The sequence below is a fragment of the Urocitellus parryii genome, chromosome 2 (genome assembly GCF_045843805.1).
Source record: "Urocitellus parryii isolate mUroPar1 chromosome 2, mUroPar1.hap1, whole genome shotgun sequence".
Classification (NCBI taxonomy): domain Eukaryota; kingdom Metazoa; phylum Chordata; class Mammalia; order Rodentia; family Sciuridae; genus Urocitellus; species Urocitellus parryii.
The window spans coordinates 95,996,749-96,015,369 of record NC_135532.1 but is presented as its reverse complement, the minus strand read 5'-3'; the positions used below and the strand labels follow the sequence as shown (position 1 = coordinate 96,015,369).

The 18,621-nt window shown below is 37.7% G+C and overlaps 1 protein-coding gene across 1 annotated transcript in view; it reads right to left on the bottom strand.

Annotated features, from left to right (window-relative positions):
* Nek11 (NIMA related kinase 11) overlaps positions 1-18,621 on the bottom strand; it is a 347,795-nt gene that overhangs the window by 132,636 nt on the left and 196,538 nt on the right. Inside the window, exon 14 of the mRNA XM_026383853.2 lies at positions 854-1,014. Coding sequence (XP_026239638.2) covers positions 854-1,014 — 161 coding nt within the window. The remainder of the gene's footprint in view (positions 1-853; positions 1,015-18,621) is intronic.

The window sequence follows — 18,621 nt, the reverse complement described above, 5'->3', positions numbered from 1 at the left end:
TGTAGTTTATACACTACAAAAATCATCTCCCCAAATTAAGTTTCCATTGTCTCAGGTACCCCTGATTGACTTTTATTTTAGTAGCTGAATAGTTTCTAGTTAATAAAAAGCTTCTGTACATCATGGTAGCATAGGATTGGAAGGATTGCCAGGCTTATGGTTTAAGAAGAAAATGAGGTACATGTTCATAAATTTCCCATAGGCATCTGCTTTCTCTTCACATACCTCTTGCTTAACTCTCCTATAGACACTCAACAGAGAAAACAGACATCAGGACCATTTCTTGGCCTATTACTCACATCAGGCTTAGTCGTGCCACAATTAAAGAGCTCTATTATGAGGGTATACACTTAGAAAGACTCAGCAGTGTATGTAAGAATGGGCCCTCAGAAGCTGAAAGTAGCTAGAAATATCATCTGTTATGCCCAGAACAAAGTCAGTCTTTACAAATATGTATTTGTATTAAATTTGTAAAATGAAGACTCCAAATTTGATTACCAGGCAGAAAACTATATTAAAATCTATTGTCCCTTCTAAACAGACATATGCATTGTTTATTCATTCAATAGTTGCATCTGAGGCACTTGTTGGTGTGCAAACAATGAACTGTGCACCATCCCCTTGCTCCTCCAATAAATGCTATGTATGGTCCTTCCCTTGTCAACTTGGCCCAGAGCAGATTCTTAAAATCCTACCTGCCCCTGCCCTTGGAAGGTTTATACATGGAGCCATCATAAAAATATTCTAGTGCTCTTGTCGTCCACTTCAGGTTTTAAGACTTCCTTCAATCTTTCTGAGATGTCTAGTCAGTACCTCAGACAATTCCACTACTTCTGACTGGAGAGGCAGGTACCTGTTGGTTTGTTCTGTAAGCTGGTTGGGGTCCCTCTTCCTTGACCTCTCCCTCCAGTCCTGAGAACACTATTTCTTCTTCTTGCTCCTCACTATCTTCAGAGCAGGAATCAAACACATCGGTATAATACTCTTCAGCCACAAGAGGGTCTTCAGGGATTTCTGAAATAAACAACAATCAGTTAGTAAAATTGTAATGAGGCTAGGATCCCCCATGTTGTCCCAGAGATGTATATTTTAATTGGGCTGAAAAGGCTGTTATGGAGTGTAGGGATGAATCTTAGCTTCTTAAAATATATTATTTAATATAGTAAACACTCAGCAAATGAAACCAGTGGAGGAAAGCAAAGACACTTTCATTTACAGCTACCTTTAGAAGGTAGGAGATGAAGTCCATAAAACAAGAAGAAATGGAGCATGAATCCTTATTAAAAATGAGGGGATTTAGGAGAAAAATAAGAACAAAATACACTGGTGAAAAGGTCTTATCACACAACACACAAAGTTTTTAGCAGAGATAGTTGGAATGAAATGGTTAGCATTTTTCTGGAAGTTTCTTTCTTAAATAAAATATTAGTAGTGGGACCAAATAAGATGGACAGGATATATAGCAATGGTATTTTGGCAAGCTGGGAAAAATATCACAATTGTTTTCTAACAGGCTATGAAGGCTTTTAAAATGTAATTCACTCTGGTGAGTCCTATTTACACTGACAACAACATCTATTTTTTAAAAAAGGAAAAATAAAAAGGAAAGAATACTCACTTTAGTTGATGCCAATAACCTATTACTAGATACAACATTGTTAGCCACTGCAAGAGAATTGGTACTTTCAATAATCTTCAACCAAGAAAGGCCAAGGATGGATCACAAGAAAGTATAGCAATATCAACTCTAATTTGCTAATGGGAGCCTAGAAATAGAGAAATATCTTTGGGGTGGGAGTGGAAGAAATTACATAATGATATGCTACCAGAGTAAAAGAGTGGGCATTTTAGATTTTGCACCACACTCTTAAAAAAATTGTTCTTCTAAATTGTGACACAAACAACTGTTTTTTAATCCATTTTTTATTATTTTTGTCTAGTGGAAAAAACATCCAGAGTCTAAGAATTAAGGTTTGAATCTATCTTTATCTCCTTCTATAGAAAAATCTGGGCAAGGTATTTAAATTTATTGAGCTCCAGTTTCTCAGTAAAATTTACATGAGGGAAATCTACCTAAGTAGTTATGAAGATTCAATAATAAGATGCTTTTGAAAGTATCTGTATGTATGGAAGCTTCATACAAATATTCACTCAATTTCCACAAGTGTGAAAATGTTTTTTTTTATTAATCAACTCCAGAATCCTTTGAAAGTAAAATTCTTAATGGATGTAGAGTTTCCTGGCAAGAAAAGACTTTAATATCTATTTGTTATCTGTGTTTTACCACTAAAACACAAGAGGTTATGCAGTGGAATCAAACTTAGTCTGCTAAAAAGACAAAAAATTACATTACTCAAAATTGCCTTTGCCAACTTTGCAAGGGACACATTGAGGATCTTACACATTCATTGATTTCAACAAAACCTGTTTCCCCTTAAGACCACTGATTTTGTGTTGAGAGCCAGATGAGATAGATGATTTAGATATAGGAATCACACTTTATAAAAATATTCAACTTGCATTCAGAATAGGAATAACAGCATGAGAAGTATATGAAAGCTAAAATCCAACAAGAGAGCTCTGTTTTGCCATCAAGTAGGAGCATATGCTGAATGGAATGGTGGACTTCCATATGACCTCCTCCTCCCTAGACTTTACCCAAATCTCTATGTCTCTTTTACAGAGTTGCCATCCTTTCCCTTCTGTTCCCTTCTACTGTTCCTCCTTCAGTCTTGTGTCTCTTTTATAGTTAGTCATTCATTTACTCTTTCATACTTTTCCCTCTTGCTCATTTTTTCTCTTTCTATTTGTTCCTTCCAACCCCAACTTTGCTTTCAAATGTGAGTATGATACAGAAAAAAATATATTCTATATTGTTCCCAGTATACAGCAACATACTTATATGTGTGTATATACATGCATCTTTGGAATTAAAACAAAAGTTTCATGCATCAAGACCTACTATCCAAACTACATGTGCTACATTCTAGTGTTTTCCATTCTATTCAATTCTTTAAAAATGTTATTTGTTACTCCCTAATGTAACTTCTCAATCCACAATTTGGTTTAGAATGCTGGCTTGGGCATCAAAAAGACCTGCACTGAATCAGGACTTAAAAATAGCTTCATAACATTGGGCATTAATTAAACTTTCAGCAGTTCAGATTCTTCATTTATAAAATAGAGATGATAATATACATCTCACAGAATTGTGCACTATTCACCACACTATGGGATGTACCCAATAAATGTTAGCTATGGTTGGAAGTAGAATGGGAACCATGGTACTTTTTCCAGTTAATACCCACACCAGGAAGAAATATGAAATTAGATAATCACAAATACATAACAAGTATAAAATGGTTATTCAAAACAAGATCAGACTGGGATGATTCCATCTCCAGCACTTTTTAAGTAAGCTCAACATACCTTTGTGCTGCTTAAGAAAGGGCTCAGTTTCAAAGGGGAAGTCAAAGAAATGTAAGCCTGCTTAAACTGTGTTTGTCAAGCTATGTGTTGTTTGTGCCTGAGCCCAATTTGAAGCCTTGTTAGGCTAAGCCTCATTTCCCCTGTCACAGAGGAGAAAATGGGCTGTGATAAATAACTTTAATTTCCTCACGCCCTGAAGTCAGTCTCATAACAGACACACTGCAGTAGCATTCCAGATTTCCTGCACTGGGTGGGCAGTGACAGAGTGTGGTTATGAAGGAATCCAATAGTTACTGTCTGAGTTTGGACAAAGATGCTGCATATCCCAGCTGGAGAAAAGGGTGGCCTTTGTCAAACCCTTCAATAAAGACACACATAAATCTCTTCCTCTAAGCCTAGACTGAGCATCAGGACCACCTGCAGAGCCTGTAGTGCACATAATGCTTGGCCCCACTCCCCAAACAGCTGATTTGGTAGGTCTGGGGTGGTAACTGAGAATTTGCATATCTAACAAGTTCTCAGGTGATGCTGATGATGCTGGTCCAGGGGCCACATTCTGAGAACCATTGATCTAGAATATGACCACTTCAAAGAAAAGTATTAGCATATATTATATAGAAACACCATAATAAAGTACAGAATATTCTATACTATTTCCACATCTTCCAACCTTTGTTTGTTAAAGACAAAACATGAACCACAGATTATACTTTAGAAGAGCTCAAATTGTGCTAATAGCTGTCTAAATCACAATCTCCATGGAGTTTTGAGTCACAAGACTATTCCAATTTTATTAATAGGGAAGCACAGAGATAAGTGTGAGCAGCTCAAATTTAAAATTTTTGTGTTTGCACAGCAGTGCATACTTTCATAAGCACATTCATATCTATTATTCCATTTGATCTTTGCAAGGACTCTTCAAGTTAGACCAATAACATTTATTTTCTGACCATTTTCCATACAAGAAAAGTGAGGTTAATAACAAACCACAGCTGCATGCATGGTAGACAAGAGATTAGAATGCAAATCATCTGAATCCTTTGTTTCTGTCACTGAATCAGTGCTATTATGATTAGCTAGGAATTTTCTTCTTTGCTAGTGAAGCTATTTCAGATTGAAGCTGTGACTGCATTCCCAGTAATTCTAAAAGATATTAGGCAACAAAGGATAGAGTTTTGACTTATGAGAAAGAAAAAAATTGTAGCTTAGTCATCCTGGCAAATTGTCTTAAGGGAGCTGAGAATATTGAACGCCAGAGGCCTTCTTCCAACTCAGCCCAATTCTCACTCCCCTCTATCTTAGATGTACTCAAATTTGAGTGTGCATCAGAATCGCCTAGGAGGCTTGTTAAAACAGATTCCTGGCTCCTATACTTAGCATTTATGAGTCAGTAGGTGGGGGGATGGGGCCTGGGATCCTGCATTTCTAATGATGTTGCTGTTCTGGCAATGCACTTTGAGAACTATTGCTCTGTATCAAGATCTTCAAAGAGAAAATGACAAACAGGTACAATTGTTAAGTAAAAACCTCCCTGTTCCTTCATCTGTTATTGCACCAGCTCTTTAATCTTATGAAATGATCAGATATACATTAAATAATTTTTCTTAAAGAGTCTTAAAGGCAAAATCAAATTTTCTCTAAAAACAAACCAACAAACAAAAACTTATTTTGGAGGAAGATCTCAGCCTGTGCACCTGCCACCATCCCAAATGATACTAAATATCGATAAGACTTGAGTAAATGAATGCGACAGGCTTGGCAGAATGGATCCCAAAGGGAAGGCCCAACAACAGCAACAGAAACAGCACCTGGAATCATAATAGAAATATACATTCTCAGCCACCCCCACCCCCCTGCCCAGTCTCCAATCCACTGAATCACAAACTGGAGTAGAGGTCCGACAATGTGCATTTTGGAAATGGTGATCATGATTCACACTTAAGTTTGAGAATCACTAACTTAGCACAATGACTGGCACTTAATGTCTGCTCATATGAAAAACAATTTCTACTAATATCCAGGTAGATAGCAAACTCTAGGAGAGCAGGAGCCATACCTGTCCTTTTCCCCAGGGTATGTCCAAAAAATGTGGGTTACAAAGGAGATACTCCAAACTTATTGCTGAATAAATGAATGCATAGTATCTAAGAGATAAGGCCTTTTAAACTTCTACAGAGTATCATATGCAAAAAATTTCCTAATCTTTTTTGGAGAGGAGGGGGATGTGGAAGAGAGTAGGAGAGGAAGGAGACAGATTATTTTCCCTAAGAGCTCTGCTTCCTTTCCTCTTTCTCACATATTTTGAACTTATTATCTCAGATGTGTTCACACCTTTGAACAGAAAAAAGCTTTCTGGTATGGTTTAGGCTTGGTCCCCATCTCTTGATGCTCTTGGGAGGTGATGGAACTTTCAAGAGGTGGGGCCTAGTGAGAGGTTGTAGGTCACTGGGGGCATCCTCTGAAAGGAGCTAATGGGACCCCAGTTTCATTTTCTCTCTTTTACTCCATGGCCAGGAAGTAAATGGCTTTGCTCCATCATGTGCTCCCCACCTTGCTATGCAGCCTCACCCCAGGCCCAAAAGCCATGGGGACAACTATCCTGGGCTAAAACCTACGAAACCATGAGGTAAAATAAATATTTTCTCTTTATAAGTTAATTATCTCAGGTATTTGTTATAGTAATATAAAGCTGACTAGCACATTTTTACTAAAATACCCAGCAACCTCCCAGAGGCCTACAAAGTTGGAGGACTCAGTCAAGATAACTCAGAGTGTGATGGCATGCACGATTAGACTGTAGCTTTCTCCAGGTGCCCTAGACTTTGCTCCAGCCAAAAGATTACTGCCGGGTTTCTGTTCTCTCGACTAAAAGGCTCAGGGGTCACTCTAGTTAAACTGGGCTAACTGGGCTGCAAGAAATAACCACACAAGAGACACAAATACCTTTTTCTTTGGGGTTGCTGTGATGGCTCCTCTGACCTTAAGGGTCTGCAGAAAGAGAGAGAGAGAGAGAGCACATGCTGACCCCTTTTATTGAGGAGAAGCTACTCAAATGAGGCAAGGTGTCAGGTTTCAGGGGGCTGAGTCTATCTTCATGATGTCCACTGTCAGCAGGTTGACTGACACCTGGGTAGGCCACACCCAAGGGCACAGTAAGAGGAAGGGACACACACAAGGCACTTCCATGGAAGATTCTATCCTAAACAGGGCAAGGGGTTATATTACAAAGGAACAGGTGAGCATAGCTTCACCCATGGGGCTGTAGCAAGACACACCCATTTCTGTTACTGAGCGCCTCAGCACCCAGCTGGGGAATGTAACTCAGTCACCCATAAGGTTGGCCTCCCACATATTCCCCCTTTCTTAATATAAAAAAAGAATGTAACTGGGAAATTTTCTTTCAGTCACTTGGCTCTTGGTCTAAGGTCATCACAATCTGCTATTGAAACACAAAAAGAATTAGTAGAAAACATATTATCTTCATAACAGTCAACACAATAATCTGGATTATTATTACCTTGCCAAACACTCATCAGAAGATTTTTAATCTTTTCCCAATTTTATTGGGAGGCATTGTGTTTGGCCACAGTAACAGACATTTTTATTGCCATGGCATTTAGGCCTCTCCATAAACCATAGAGCAAAGGGCTCACTCACATTATTTGTTACATTGTCTTCTAGAACATCATCACTTAGTTCTCATCCTTTCATCAGTACTTATCTGACCATGAAGGAAGCTGGATGTAATTTAAGTCAAACATTAAGAAAATCTATATATTGTAAGTTTTAAGACAGCCACAAAGGCCAAAATTGAATAAGCAAGGAATAATATTTAAAGTAGTTACTTTAGGGATTATGAGATCAGCAGTTTGTCTAGGTCTGGTTAATAGACATACACCTGTTTTAAAGCCTGAATATTAACTTCAGCATATTATAGTTCTGAAATATTAGCTGGCAATAATTAATGAGGCAATAAGTTGTATTCTCATAGGCTACAGGATATTTATCATTTTTTCTCTTTACGCTCATATTTAAGGAGTTAATTAGGTCTGTCAGTAATACAAATACCCTTGGAAAAATTTATTTTAATAATCTTTCCAACAATTGTCCATAAAGTTAAATGTAGTCTTAGTCACTAAAGTCCAGCATAATTGGCTGGCTTGGGTTTTTTATCTGCTGTCTAGCATAAGTTTCTGTCACTGGTGTGGTCAATTTGTTGCTCGGCTATTTGGCTACCTCAGTCACAGGAGCTGGTGATAACTGGCTGGTGACAAACCTCAAGTCAATATCCAGTAGCTCAGTTTCTTTTTGGAATGTACACAACTGTTACAGGGTTTGAGTGGGGCATGCCTCTCAATCTACATAAGCAACATAATATCCATAATCCAATCATCTTCTGCCTAGTGTAACCATACTGTGAGGAAACTCTATATGCTCCTAGTTGTTAGTTGAATCTGAAGGCTATTCTAACATTTTCTCCTCTTCTATTAAATTTATTGTCAAAGGAGAACCCTGATGAGAAAAGAAAGGAAAAGGAAAGGCATAGAAAAAAAAATGAGTACCAAGAAAGAGAAAAGCATCCAGACATGGTCCATTCCTGTAGCTGCATTTGTCTCCTGCTGTGGTGAGCAGGCAGTCACTGTTGACTAGGTGTCTGTCACTAGGGTTCTGATCTGAGCTGGATGTGGGGAGCAAAGCAGCCATGGGGCAGGAGACCTCTCTCAGAAGGGGAGAAGAATTAGGCCTTTGCACCAGTAGGGGGGTGAGGTTCTTTGCCTCACCTCTGTTGGCCCCCAAATTTTCTCCTGATGGCCACTCTGCGACTGTGCCTGTCTTAGGTTGTCCCTCTCTTGAGGAATCTTACCCGTCACTGGCTAACCAGCCATTCTCCGGGGCCAAACAGGGTGATGTGGAGTGTGCATGGCATCATCCCCAAGAGGGCTCTCTGTCTCCTTGATAGATAATGCCCCTGTGGCCTCCACGCCAGCATTTACCCTAGGATCAGCAAACTCAGGTTTCTTCTCCATGGAGTTGCCCAGCTCACAGCACTGAGCTGGTGGGGATGCGTTCAGGAAGGAAGGAGACAGGCCATAGACAGACAAACAGTAATATAGTGACAAAGCTGAGAGAGACAGATGAAGAGAGATCCTTCATGCAGAACTGGGCCTAATTGGTGTTACTAACATCTGGTCCATAGCTGCTAACCATACGGATGCAGAACAATCCGTTATTTCAACACTGTCTTTTTCTCAAAAAATACTTCCAGACAGTCTCTTTACCATAGAATCAATATATAGGTATAACTGACCATTACAGTCAGGACAATTAATTTAGTTTCATGGGTGGACTTTCCAGTCCACACTGCAAGACACATTAAAGGTGGACCTGGAAAATGGGTCCATACAAGTCTTTTCATAATTTTTATTTACCTGACAAGCTCGTGAAGCTGCATGGCTGTAGCTGGAAATTGACCTTCCTGGGCCAGGCTTCTCAGTCATTATCATGATGACTGGTTTAAACTCTCCTTTGATATCTGATTTAATTTACTGAATCATGTTCAGTAACATTAAGACTCTCAATATTACAATTTAAGAAAAAACTTTTAAAGTATTTTGTAAAATCTAGTGTCTCTGGGATCCTGTATTCCCCCTTTTCCTTATTTAATAAATTTGTGTAAAGGCTTGGCATAAGTCATAGTATTATTAGTTTAAGTTATAGATAATAGTACAAGTATTTAAATGACTAAGAATAGATTTACCTTTTATTGATTATTAAAATTTTTTAATATAGACTAGTTGATCCATTTTAACAATTTAGAAAGAATTTTCAGTTTTTTTGAGAGAAGGTCTCAAAATCTCTATATTTTAGAATATTATCCTTTACATAGGTATCTCTTAATTGTCTTTAAAAAATATGATGAAGGTTATTTTCTGTGTAGGGAGTAATATATAAATCTTACTGTATTTTTTATGGACAATAGATCTAGTTAGAGAACTTATATAATATCAATGAATTTTTTTAAGTTTTTAACCTTTATTGTTTAAAATTAATATATAACTTTAATTTGGAGAACATTAGTCTTAATAAAATGTTTTTTTTAATTTTATAATTATCTAACAAACAAAATATGTAAAAATTAGTATCTCAGTGTCTTATAATTAATCAATTTTAGACTCTAAGGACAATTGTTAAAATTTGGATTTAAGTTAGTAGTTTAATATACTTAATGTTTAATCAACAATGTGAATTTATTTACCAAAACTAATTTGTCTTAAATAGTAAGAATTATTAGGCAATAAGGATTTTACTTTAAAGAAATAAATTTACATTTTAATAGGTTGTTTATCATGTCAAAATAAGGACAAAATTTTAGTTCACATTAGTATAGTTAAATTAGGAAAATAGTCTGAAATATCCTTAAATTAATTATAGTTAGTTTAGTATATACAAATCTTTTTTTAAATTGTTTTAACTTTTTACATCATCTGTTTAGATAACAATATAAAAATCTTTTTTACTTAGGAAAATGAATATAAAGACCTTGTTTTACCCAAAGATGATTTTTCTGAAAACCTTAGAATTTATAAACAAATTATTATACTTTGATAAGAAATATCAATAAAAATATAGTTAAAATTTTTAGATATTTTGTAGACATAATTTAAATTATTTATCATCTTATGAGTTTGAACAGTAACTTTGAGAATTAGAAACTACTTGAAGATTGTATTTTTACTTAAAGTAAATTTATAGTAAACACATTTATCTTAAATATCTGTAACTGAAAAGGCAGAGTATCTGATAAATGTAAATATAAAACATAAATTATGGGTTTTTTGTTGAAGAAAAACAATTAGGCAAATATATATTAACTAATCAATTAGGCATGTGTTAATTATTTTATAGATTAACAAATATAGGTTATCTAAATATCTAAAAAATATATTAAGAATAAGAACATAAATTATAATTGTATTAACTTTATGTAACTACGTGGTCTTAAAATATTTGGATCTATTTTAATTTATTTTTAACTAGGAGTGTATTTTTTATGTGACGTCACTTGATGTAACTGAAATAAAATCTCTGAGTATATATATTTATTTTTAATAGTTAGGAATGAGAATAAGGATTTTTTGGTCATCACAGGAACATTGTCGGCTTTGTTCCTGTGGCGAGTAAATGTATCTTTATAACCTCCAAAATTAAAAGTAAAATATAAAGAAGTATGTTTGATATCTCTCATCAATAGAACATTATTTAGTAACACAACTATAGAGAAAAGTTAGGTTATTTAACTCAGAACTAACTTAAATTTAGGACTGTAACATAGAAACCTGTGGAATTAAATTTTGTCTGAAAAAGATATCTTTTGTTAGCATTTACAGGTAGGCTTCTTAAAAATACAGGCTCTGAACAGCTCCAGTAGAAATCTGAAACACAGTAGTACAGGTTAGTGGCTGGAAGGCGGGACTTGGAGTCCGCTGCCCATTTTGGGGGCAAAAGTTTTCCAAGTTTTCCTAGTCGATTGTATTTTGTTTGATTTTGTCTGTATTTTTTTCACCTGGCCAAGATCTTACTGTGGTAGTAGCTTGTTTTGTCTCTGTGACCTGTGGTTGTAGCTCATGTACGTCTTGTACTTTTTTTTGTGGCACGTGGGTGCTCCAAACGTTTTTTAGTAGAGAATGCTAGCATTATCATCAGATCTTAAGTTAGTCTGTGTTTGGCATTTAGGTCAAGTAATTTAAGGGTTAAAAGCACTGCCGGGCCACAGGGGCTAGGACCCCATAGTGAGCTGTTTTCCCATAGTGAGCAGTAAGCAGCAGAGGCTAAAGTTTCTTGTCCCCAGTGGCTGAGTTACAGCCAATCTGATTTATAGGACAATTATGTATTAAAAAGGTCCGTACATATTTTCTGAGTATTGACAAAAACAATAGAAAATTGAAACTTATTTTTCTCCAGGTAAACATCACATTTTTTTCCCTTTTTTTCACTTTTCTAGCGCAAACTTCTAGAACATAAAGGCCAAAAAAATCTTTTTTTTTTTTTTTTATGTGATGTGGAGTATCGAACTCAGGTTTCGCCCATGTTAGGCAAGCACTCTATCGTTGAGCAACAATCCTAGCCCCCAAAAAATCTTTTATAAAGATTTATAAAAACAATTTTAAAAAATTTACAAAAGCGCACTTTTCATGGAGAGGACTTAACTCAACAACATAGCCCATCAATCATCTTAATAACTATATTTATTTAGAGTCTCTACAGTTATAGCCCAGTATTAAAAATTTTAACGTCACAGAATTTTTTTTTGTCTAATTCACTTACTTTTTACAATTTTGTCCACAATACTCTGTAATCCTAAGCATGTTTAACTTTTGGAGAGAACTTTTAACTTTACTAACTTTTTTTAATATTTAAATTGGAGTTTCCTTAGGAGCCAGAATTTGTCGTTTTTGTCCCAGCGGCTTAAAGACTTTTAGCCCTATGTTGGGCGCCAATTGCCAGGTTTCTGTTCTCTCGACTAAAAGGCTCAGGGTCACTCTAGTTAAACTGGGCTAACTGGGCTGCAAGAAATAACCACACAAGAGACACAAATACCTTTTTCTTTGGGGTTCCTCTGACCTTAAGGGTCTGCAGAAAGAGAGAGAGAGAGAGCACATGCTGACCCCTTTTATTGAGGAGAAGCTATTCAAATGAGGCAAGGGGTCAGGTTTCAGGGGGCTGAGTCTATCTTCATGATGTCCACTGTCAGCAGGTTGACTGACACCTGGGTAGGCCACACCCAAGGGCACAGTAAGAGAAGGGGACACACACAAGGCACTTCCATGGAAGATTCTATCCTAAACAGGGCAAGGGGTTATATTACAAAGGAACAGGTGAGCATAGCTTCACCCATGGGGCTGTAGCAAGACCCACCCATTTCTGTGACTGAGGGCCTCAGCACCCAGCTGGGGAGTGTAACTCAGTCACCCATAAGGTTGGCCTCCCACAGATTACACTGCTTCTGTCTGCATATCTAATAATAGTGTCAGAATTAATGTTTGTTGGGAAAGGTGAACAAATGATTTGTGATTTGAGAAATCCAACAGACTCACTTGCATTCTTCTCCTATAAAGTAAAACAATACCCTGAAGATATTTTTAAAAAATTCTTAAAAATTTTTCTTACTATAGCCAACATATGGGGGAAAGAATCTCCTTATGAAGAGAGGATGCTATTTATTTCAGTTTTGGTGGGCAGTCTCAGTGGGGGTCCTCAGCAGCAGAGAGCTGCCCAGAGATGTCCTTTATTTTTCCTTTATTTCCTAGTTTTCTCAAAAAGGATAATAGCAATATTATAGCAAGCCAGAAAATATTTAACAAAAGCTATTATAAAGCTGTAATAAGAAAAACCAATTTATTGTTATATGTCAATGTGGCTTCTCCAAAGACCATGTTCTCTCATTACAAATTGGGAACAACTGTACTCAGAACAATAATTATTTTTACACTGACGAGCAGGTCTGAAAGAATTTCCCATTTCCTAAATATGACATTTGTGGGTGTGGAAAAGATTGCTCAAATTCATTTTTTAATAGAAAATGTTTTATATAAAAACATAATTTTCTCATATGAAGGAGAAACCTATCATTAATATGTTATAACCTTCTCAAAACAATAGGGTAAAAGGCAATACCTTGTAAAGGAACACAGACATTGATATTTTCCATGCTGAGCTGCCTCAGTTTCCCCAGGAGCAGCATTGTGTGAGGTAAACACAAATTAGAAAAAAAAAGAAATGACAAAAATCAAAGCCAAAGTTAACTGACAATATCTGCTGCTTCTGACAAAGACTACCTCCCATTAGCAGAGGTGACATGAAGTAGTGATGAGAAGGACAATCTATAGGGTGACAGGGGTTCAAATCCTGCCTCGGGTCCTTATTGGCTGTATGACCTTGGGCAGACTCCTCCACTTCTCTGAGCCACAGTTTTCTCCTTTGTTAGTGGATACAGTGGATACTATTGATGCCCTACCAAATGGCCTTACCAAGCACACCCTAAAACATCATTGTCACACAAATCTTCTAGCTGCTGTGAGTGTTGGCTGCTATCAGCTGGGGTTTCCATAAAAAGATATCACAGATTGGGTGGTTTAAGCAACAGAAATTTATTTCTCATGGTTCCAGAGGCTGGAAAGTCCATCATCACAGTGCTGGGTTGAAATCCTCTGAGGCCCCTCTTCTTGGATGGCCTCTTGGATCTCTTCACACCAGCCCTGGCATCTCTCTGTATGTCCTAGTCTCCTCTTCTTATAAGGACACCAGTGAAATTGGATTAGGGCTAGCCTAACAGCCTCATTTTAGCTTAGTTACTTTTGTAAAGGACTAAGCTCCAAACACAGTCACATTCTCAAGTGCTGGGTTTGGACTTCAGTATATGAAACTTAGGAGGACACAATGGAACCCACAGTTGTAGCACATAGATTCTCCCCTTTCCAGAGAATTGCTATCTGATCAGGGAAGCCTTCTTATCAATGAAGGATGCCTCCCCTGTACCCCAGGGCCAGTCTTGGCCAGTGACTGACTAGAGGTAGAACCATCCTGTTCCAGATCCTTCTGTATGATCAGGCTGGACTGTTCTCCAGCTGAGACCACATCCTTGCTCAGCAATGTTCCCCTTCCCTGTCCAAACATAGCCCCCAGTACCATTCTGGTCCCTCCAAACCTGACAGCTCTCCAATAATAAAATACAGGCACCAGAATATCCATTTCAGGTACTGCTTTGAAGGAACCCAACCAAAGACATGGGTATTATGTAACATCGTAACTCATAGTTGCAACATAAAATATTAAAAAATAAATGATGCTATGTAGTAAAATAAATATCTTTTAAAGGGAAAGCACCATTGCTGGCAAAGTCACATTCTTTTACATTGCAACTTTAATCTTCAGATCTCCTAGGACACAACATAGTCCGCTCCAATGGACATTGTTATAGTGAGTCATTCATCAGGGATGAGTTATTCTACAGGCAGTTAAATTTTCTTTCTTGAAAGCTTGTCCACTGACTCTGCTCAAAGTCTTCTAAAAATGATTCATCTATTACAATGTCTAGAACATAGAAGATGCTCAATAAATGGCAGTTATCATTACTATAGCAGGTAGAAAATGTTAGTTTTCTTAATAGGAATGAAACTTCTTCTTAAGAAACTGTATTTATGGACTGAGGAAAGGGATAGCTGGGTCAAATGGTGGTTCCATTCCCAATTTTCCAAGAAATTCCATACTACTTTCCATATTGGCTGCACCAATTTGCAGTCCTACCAGCAGTGTATAAGTGTACCTTTTCCCCCACATCTTCACCAATACTTATTATTGTTTGTCTTCATAATAGCTGCCATTCTGAGTGGAGTGAGATGAAATTTAGAATAGTTTTGAGTTGCATTTCTCTAATTGCTAGTGATAATGAACTTTTTTCACATATTTGTTGATTGATTGTATATCATCTTCTGAGAATGTCTGTTCAGGTCCTTGGCCCCAAAACAGCATTCTACAGGGACACAGCCACATCAATGTTTATAGCAGCACAATTCACAATAGCTAAACCATGGAACCAATAGATGAATGAATAAAAAATGAGGCATATGTACACAATGGACTATTACTCAATAATAAGAGAATAAAATCATGGCATTTTCAGGTAAATGGATGGAGTTAGAGAAAATAATGCTAAGTGAAATTAGCCAGTCCCCAAAAAACAAATGCCAAATGTTTTCTCTGATATACAGAGGCTTATTCATAGTGGGATAGGGAGGGAGAGCATAGGAGGAATAGACAAACTCTAGATAGTGCAGAGGGGTTGGAGGGCAAGGGAGGTAGCATGGGGTTGTTAATGATGGTGGAATGTGATGATCATTATTATCCAAAGTACAGGTATGAAGACACGAATTGGTGAGAATTTACTTTATATACAACCAGATATATGAAAAATTGTACTCTATATGTGTAATAAGAATTGTAATGCATTCTGCTGTCATATATATATATATATATATATGACATACATATATATATATATGACATACATATATATATATATATGTATATATATATATAAAAGAGTATTGTGCAAAAAATAAAAAGAAACTGTTTTTATAAAAAATACCTGACACAAGTACAAGGGAAGAAAATTTTAATCACTTTTGATTTTTTTTTTTTTGTTATTTTTGCAGTTTCTGGGGATCAAATCCCCAGATGTGCTCTACCACAGAGCTATAGTCTCAGCCCTTGTATAACAGCTTTTGCTAGAGATGAGTGAGTGGTCAGAGCCAGGGAAATGGTGGAATGCTGTGCTCTCTGTGAAATGCCAAACTCACCAAATACTTGGTATAAGTTTTAAAATGTTGTATTTGATGTCTGAAGAGATAAGAGCCAATTGGAGCCTTCGGCCTAAGAACACAGGCAGAGGCGAGGGAGGCCTGCAGCAGCCTGTCTTCGGCAATTATGCTGCAGCTCTAGACAAGCTGTAATTTGAGCCAAGCTTCCCTCCCAGGTCTCCCAGGGATGGAGAAGTCCATGCTGACATCCAGGTCAAGTCATTATTGTTTATAAAGGGAGCATTTGTATACAAAGAGCCAATGGTAGGGCTGGAGGAAAACACTCATGAGGCAGAAGCAGCCTGTCATTCAGGGACACAGCTGAACTCCACCTACTAGATAAAAAAACATGCCTAAAACCTTGGCCTCCCATGCTCCCCAGGGCCATGAGGGCACTGAGTCCTGGTGGTACATCTTCCACTGCATTATTAGATAAAAAGGACTAACTCTTTGACACTTTGCTGATCTGGAAAGGTATTTGGTCAGTTTCTGAACGTTGATTCAAACATACATTGGATTTTTCCTTTTCAATGTTTAAGAGACATCTCTCTCACACTGTGAACCACCAATGGGTTTATCAAGGTTATTCAGTGAGTCACTGCCTGGACCTAAAACTCTGTTCTCATGGTGTCCTAGTTCCCAGCGGCAGACATTAAGATTGCTTGTTGGAGTTTGGAAATCATAGAGAATGAAGGATACACTCTAAGACTAGCAATCAGTCCTTCCCTTGGTGAGTCATCCCTTTTTATGGATACCATGGGCCCCTGCTGGAGGTCCCAGAGAGGCAGTTACCCCACATTCCAAATGGTTGTTGCATCTCTATTTCATTACAAAGAGCCCCCTTCTGGGCCCCTGGGAAGCAACTGTAATTTTCAATCACCATAACATTTAGTGGGGCTAGAGGCTTGCAGCAGCATATTTGCTAAGGAACATTTTGAACCAATATTCAGTCCAGGGGAGAATATGGACAGCCCCCAGTGAAATAAACACATTCATACTCTGAGGGAGAAATGAACACTCCAGATATCTTTGAACACCCAGCTCTGCAATCACCTCAAATCTCCCTCCTCCATCTTCTTACACAGGCTGTTGCAAATCTTACCTAAAGCACTAACTACGTCATTCTCCATCTTCAATGACTCCCCCACCACCAATAAAGCTCAGTACAAAAATTTCAGCTTGGCATGCAAGGCTTTCTATCATCTGATTGCAACCCCACTGTCCCAAACCTGCCTCCTCCTACCAGAGAATTTGGAAGCTCTCATTTAAAAGCATATACCAAGAGGAAATCTGATAGGTACCCCTGGGTTGGGTCCAGACAGCTGTATTTTTTTAATGTTTCCCAGATAGTTCTCATATGTACCTGTGGGTCAGAATCTTGGCTTTTATAATCTGAATAGTACATTTTTCTCTGAACTTGCTCTAACTTTCTAGCTTCATTCCTCTGAAGTGGTACTCCTTCTAGAATTGCCCTGTCTAGAATGGTAGCCCCCACACATATACTCTTATTTAAATTAAAATTAAGTAAAATACAAATTCAGACACAATATCAACATTTTAAGCCACCTGTGATAAGATCATAGAATACTCCCAACATTGTAGAAAACTCTATTAGTGCTGTTCTAAAGTGTTGCCTCTTTCTTTGTCTATCCCTGCTCACCCACAGCCCCATTTCAATTCGGCTAGATTTCTTTGAAGCCCCAGGATGCAGGCCACTTCATGTCTCTGATCCCTCACTTTTCCCCCTGGCCAGCACACCATCCACCATCAGCAAACTTCACACCTGCAAAGAGAAGGTGGAGCTTTGTCCCCTGGAGAAACTCCAGCTCTCACACTTCTGGGCTTAGCCAGAGAAAGGCAGTGACTCTGTCCCCTGCCAGCCCAAGGCCAGAGCTACATAAAGGATTTAATATCTCAAATTTAATCTCTGAATTACCTTCTCTACCTCCTGTTACATAGTATCTACATATTGAGCTTTACCAGATGGCCAGTGCCACCCTTGGCCTCAGAGAAAGGCAGCTCTTGGATCTCCCAGGTCCCACAGTAGACAATGTCTTGCATGGCATGGATCAAATCCACCTTGTCAATATCACTAATAGCAAGTGGAACTGAACCTAAATATGAACATCACACTTACAGTCTTGGGGGGAGGCACACTGCAATTGCTTTGTTTTACATCTCTTCAACACTTCCTTCTCTGTCACAACAAGCCATAGGTTAGTGCCATGACCTTTTCTAAAATAAACCTTCAAAACGGGGGCTAAAATTAACTACGTTGATTAGCTTAGCCTACAGCTTCACACATGAGGCTATGAAAAGAAATAATTTTCTTAGTCAAAATGCATATTCATGACCCTTTCTGTATGGAGGGCTAAATTAAGTACAGTACCTTTTTTTATATATAGGACAGCAGGTTCTGCTGTTTTTCTCAGTGACATCTCTATATTTGATCAAGGGCACAAAAGGCTTTCTGCTTCCCCTACAAGCACACATACTCGTATATACACACGCACACACACAAGACAAAAATAAGCTCCATGATCTTTTTGGAAATAAGTCTCTCCTGAGCTCTAGAGTCTGTGATTTTATCCTATGTGTCAAAATGATTTTCCCTCAGGCAAAACTAACATTTCTCTGAACATTTTTTTTTCCTGTTTTAGAAAGCAAGAGCCAATATGACTGGGTAAAATTTGTCTTTTCTCCACCAGATTCAGAGAAATGAACTCACTCTCTCAAGGGGAAATATAGGAAGACAGCACAGAGACCTTGAAGGAGTGGTCCAACAGCAGGGTGCTGTCTTCATTAGCAGAAGACACCTAATTCTATGACTTTGGGC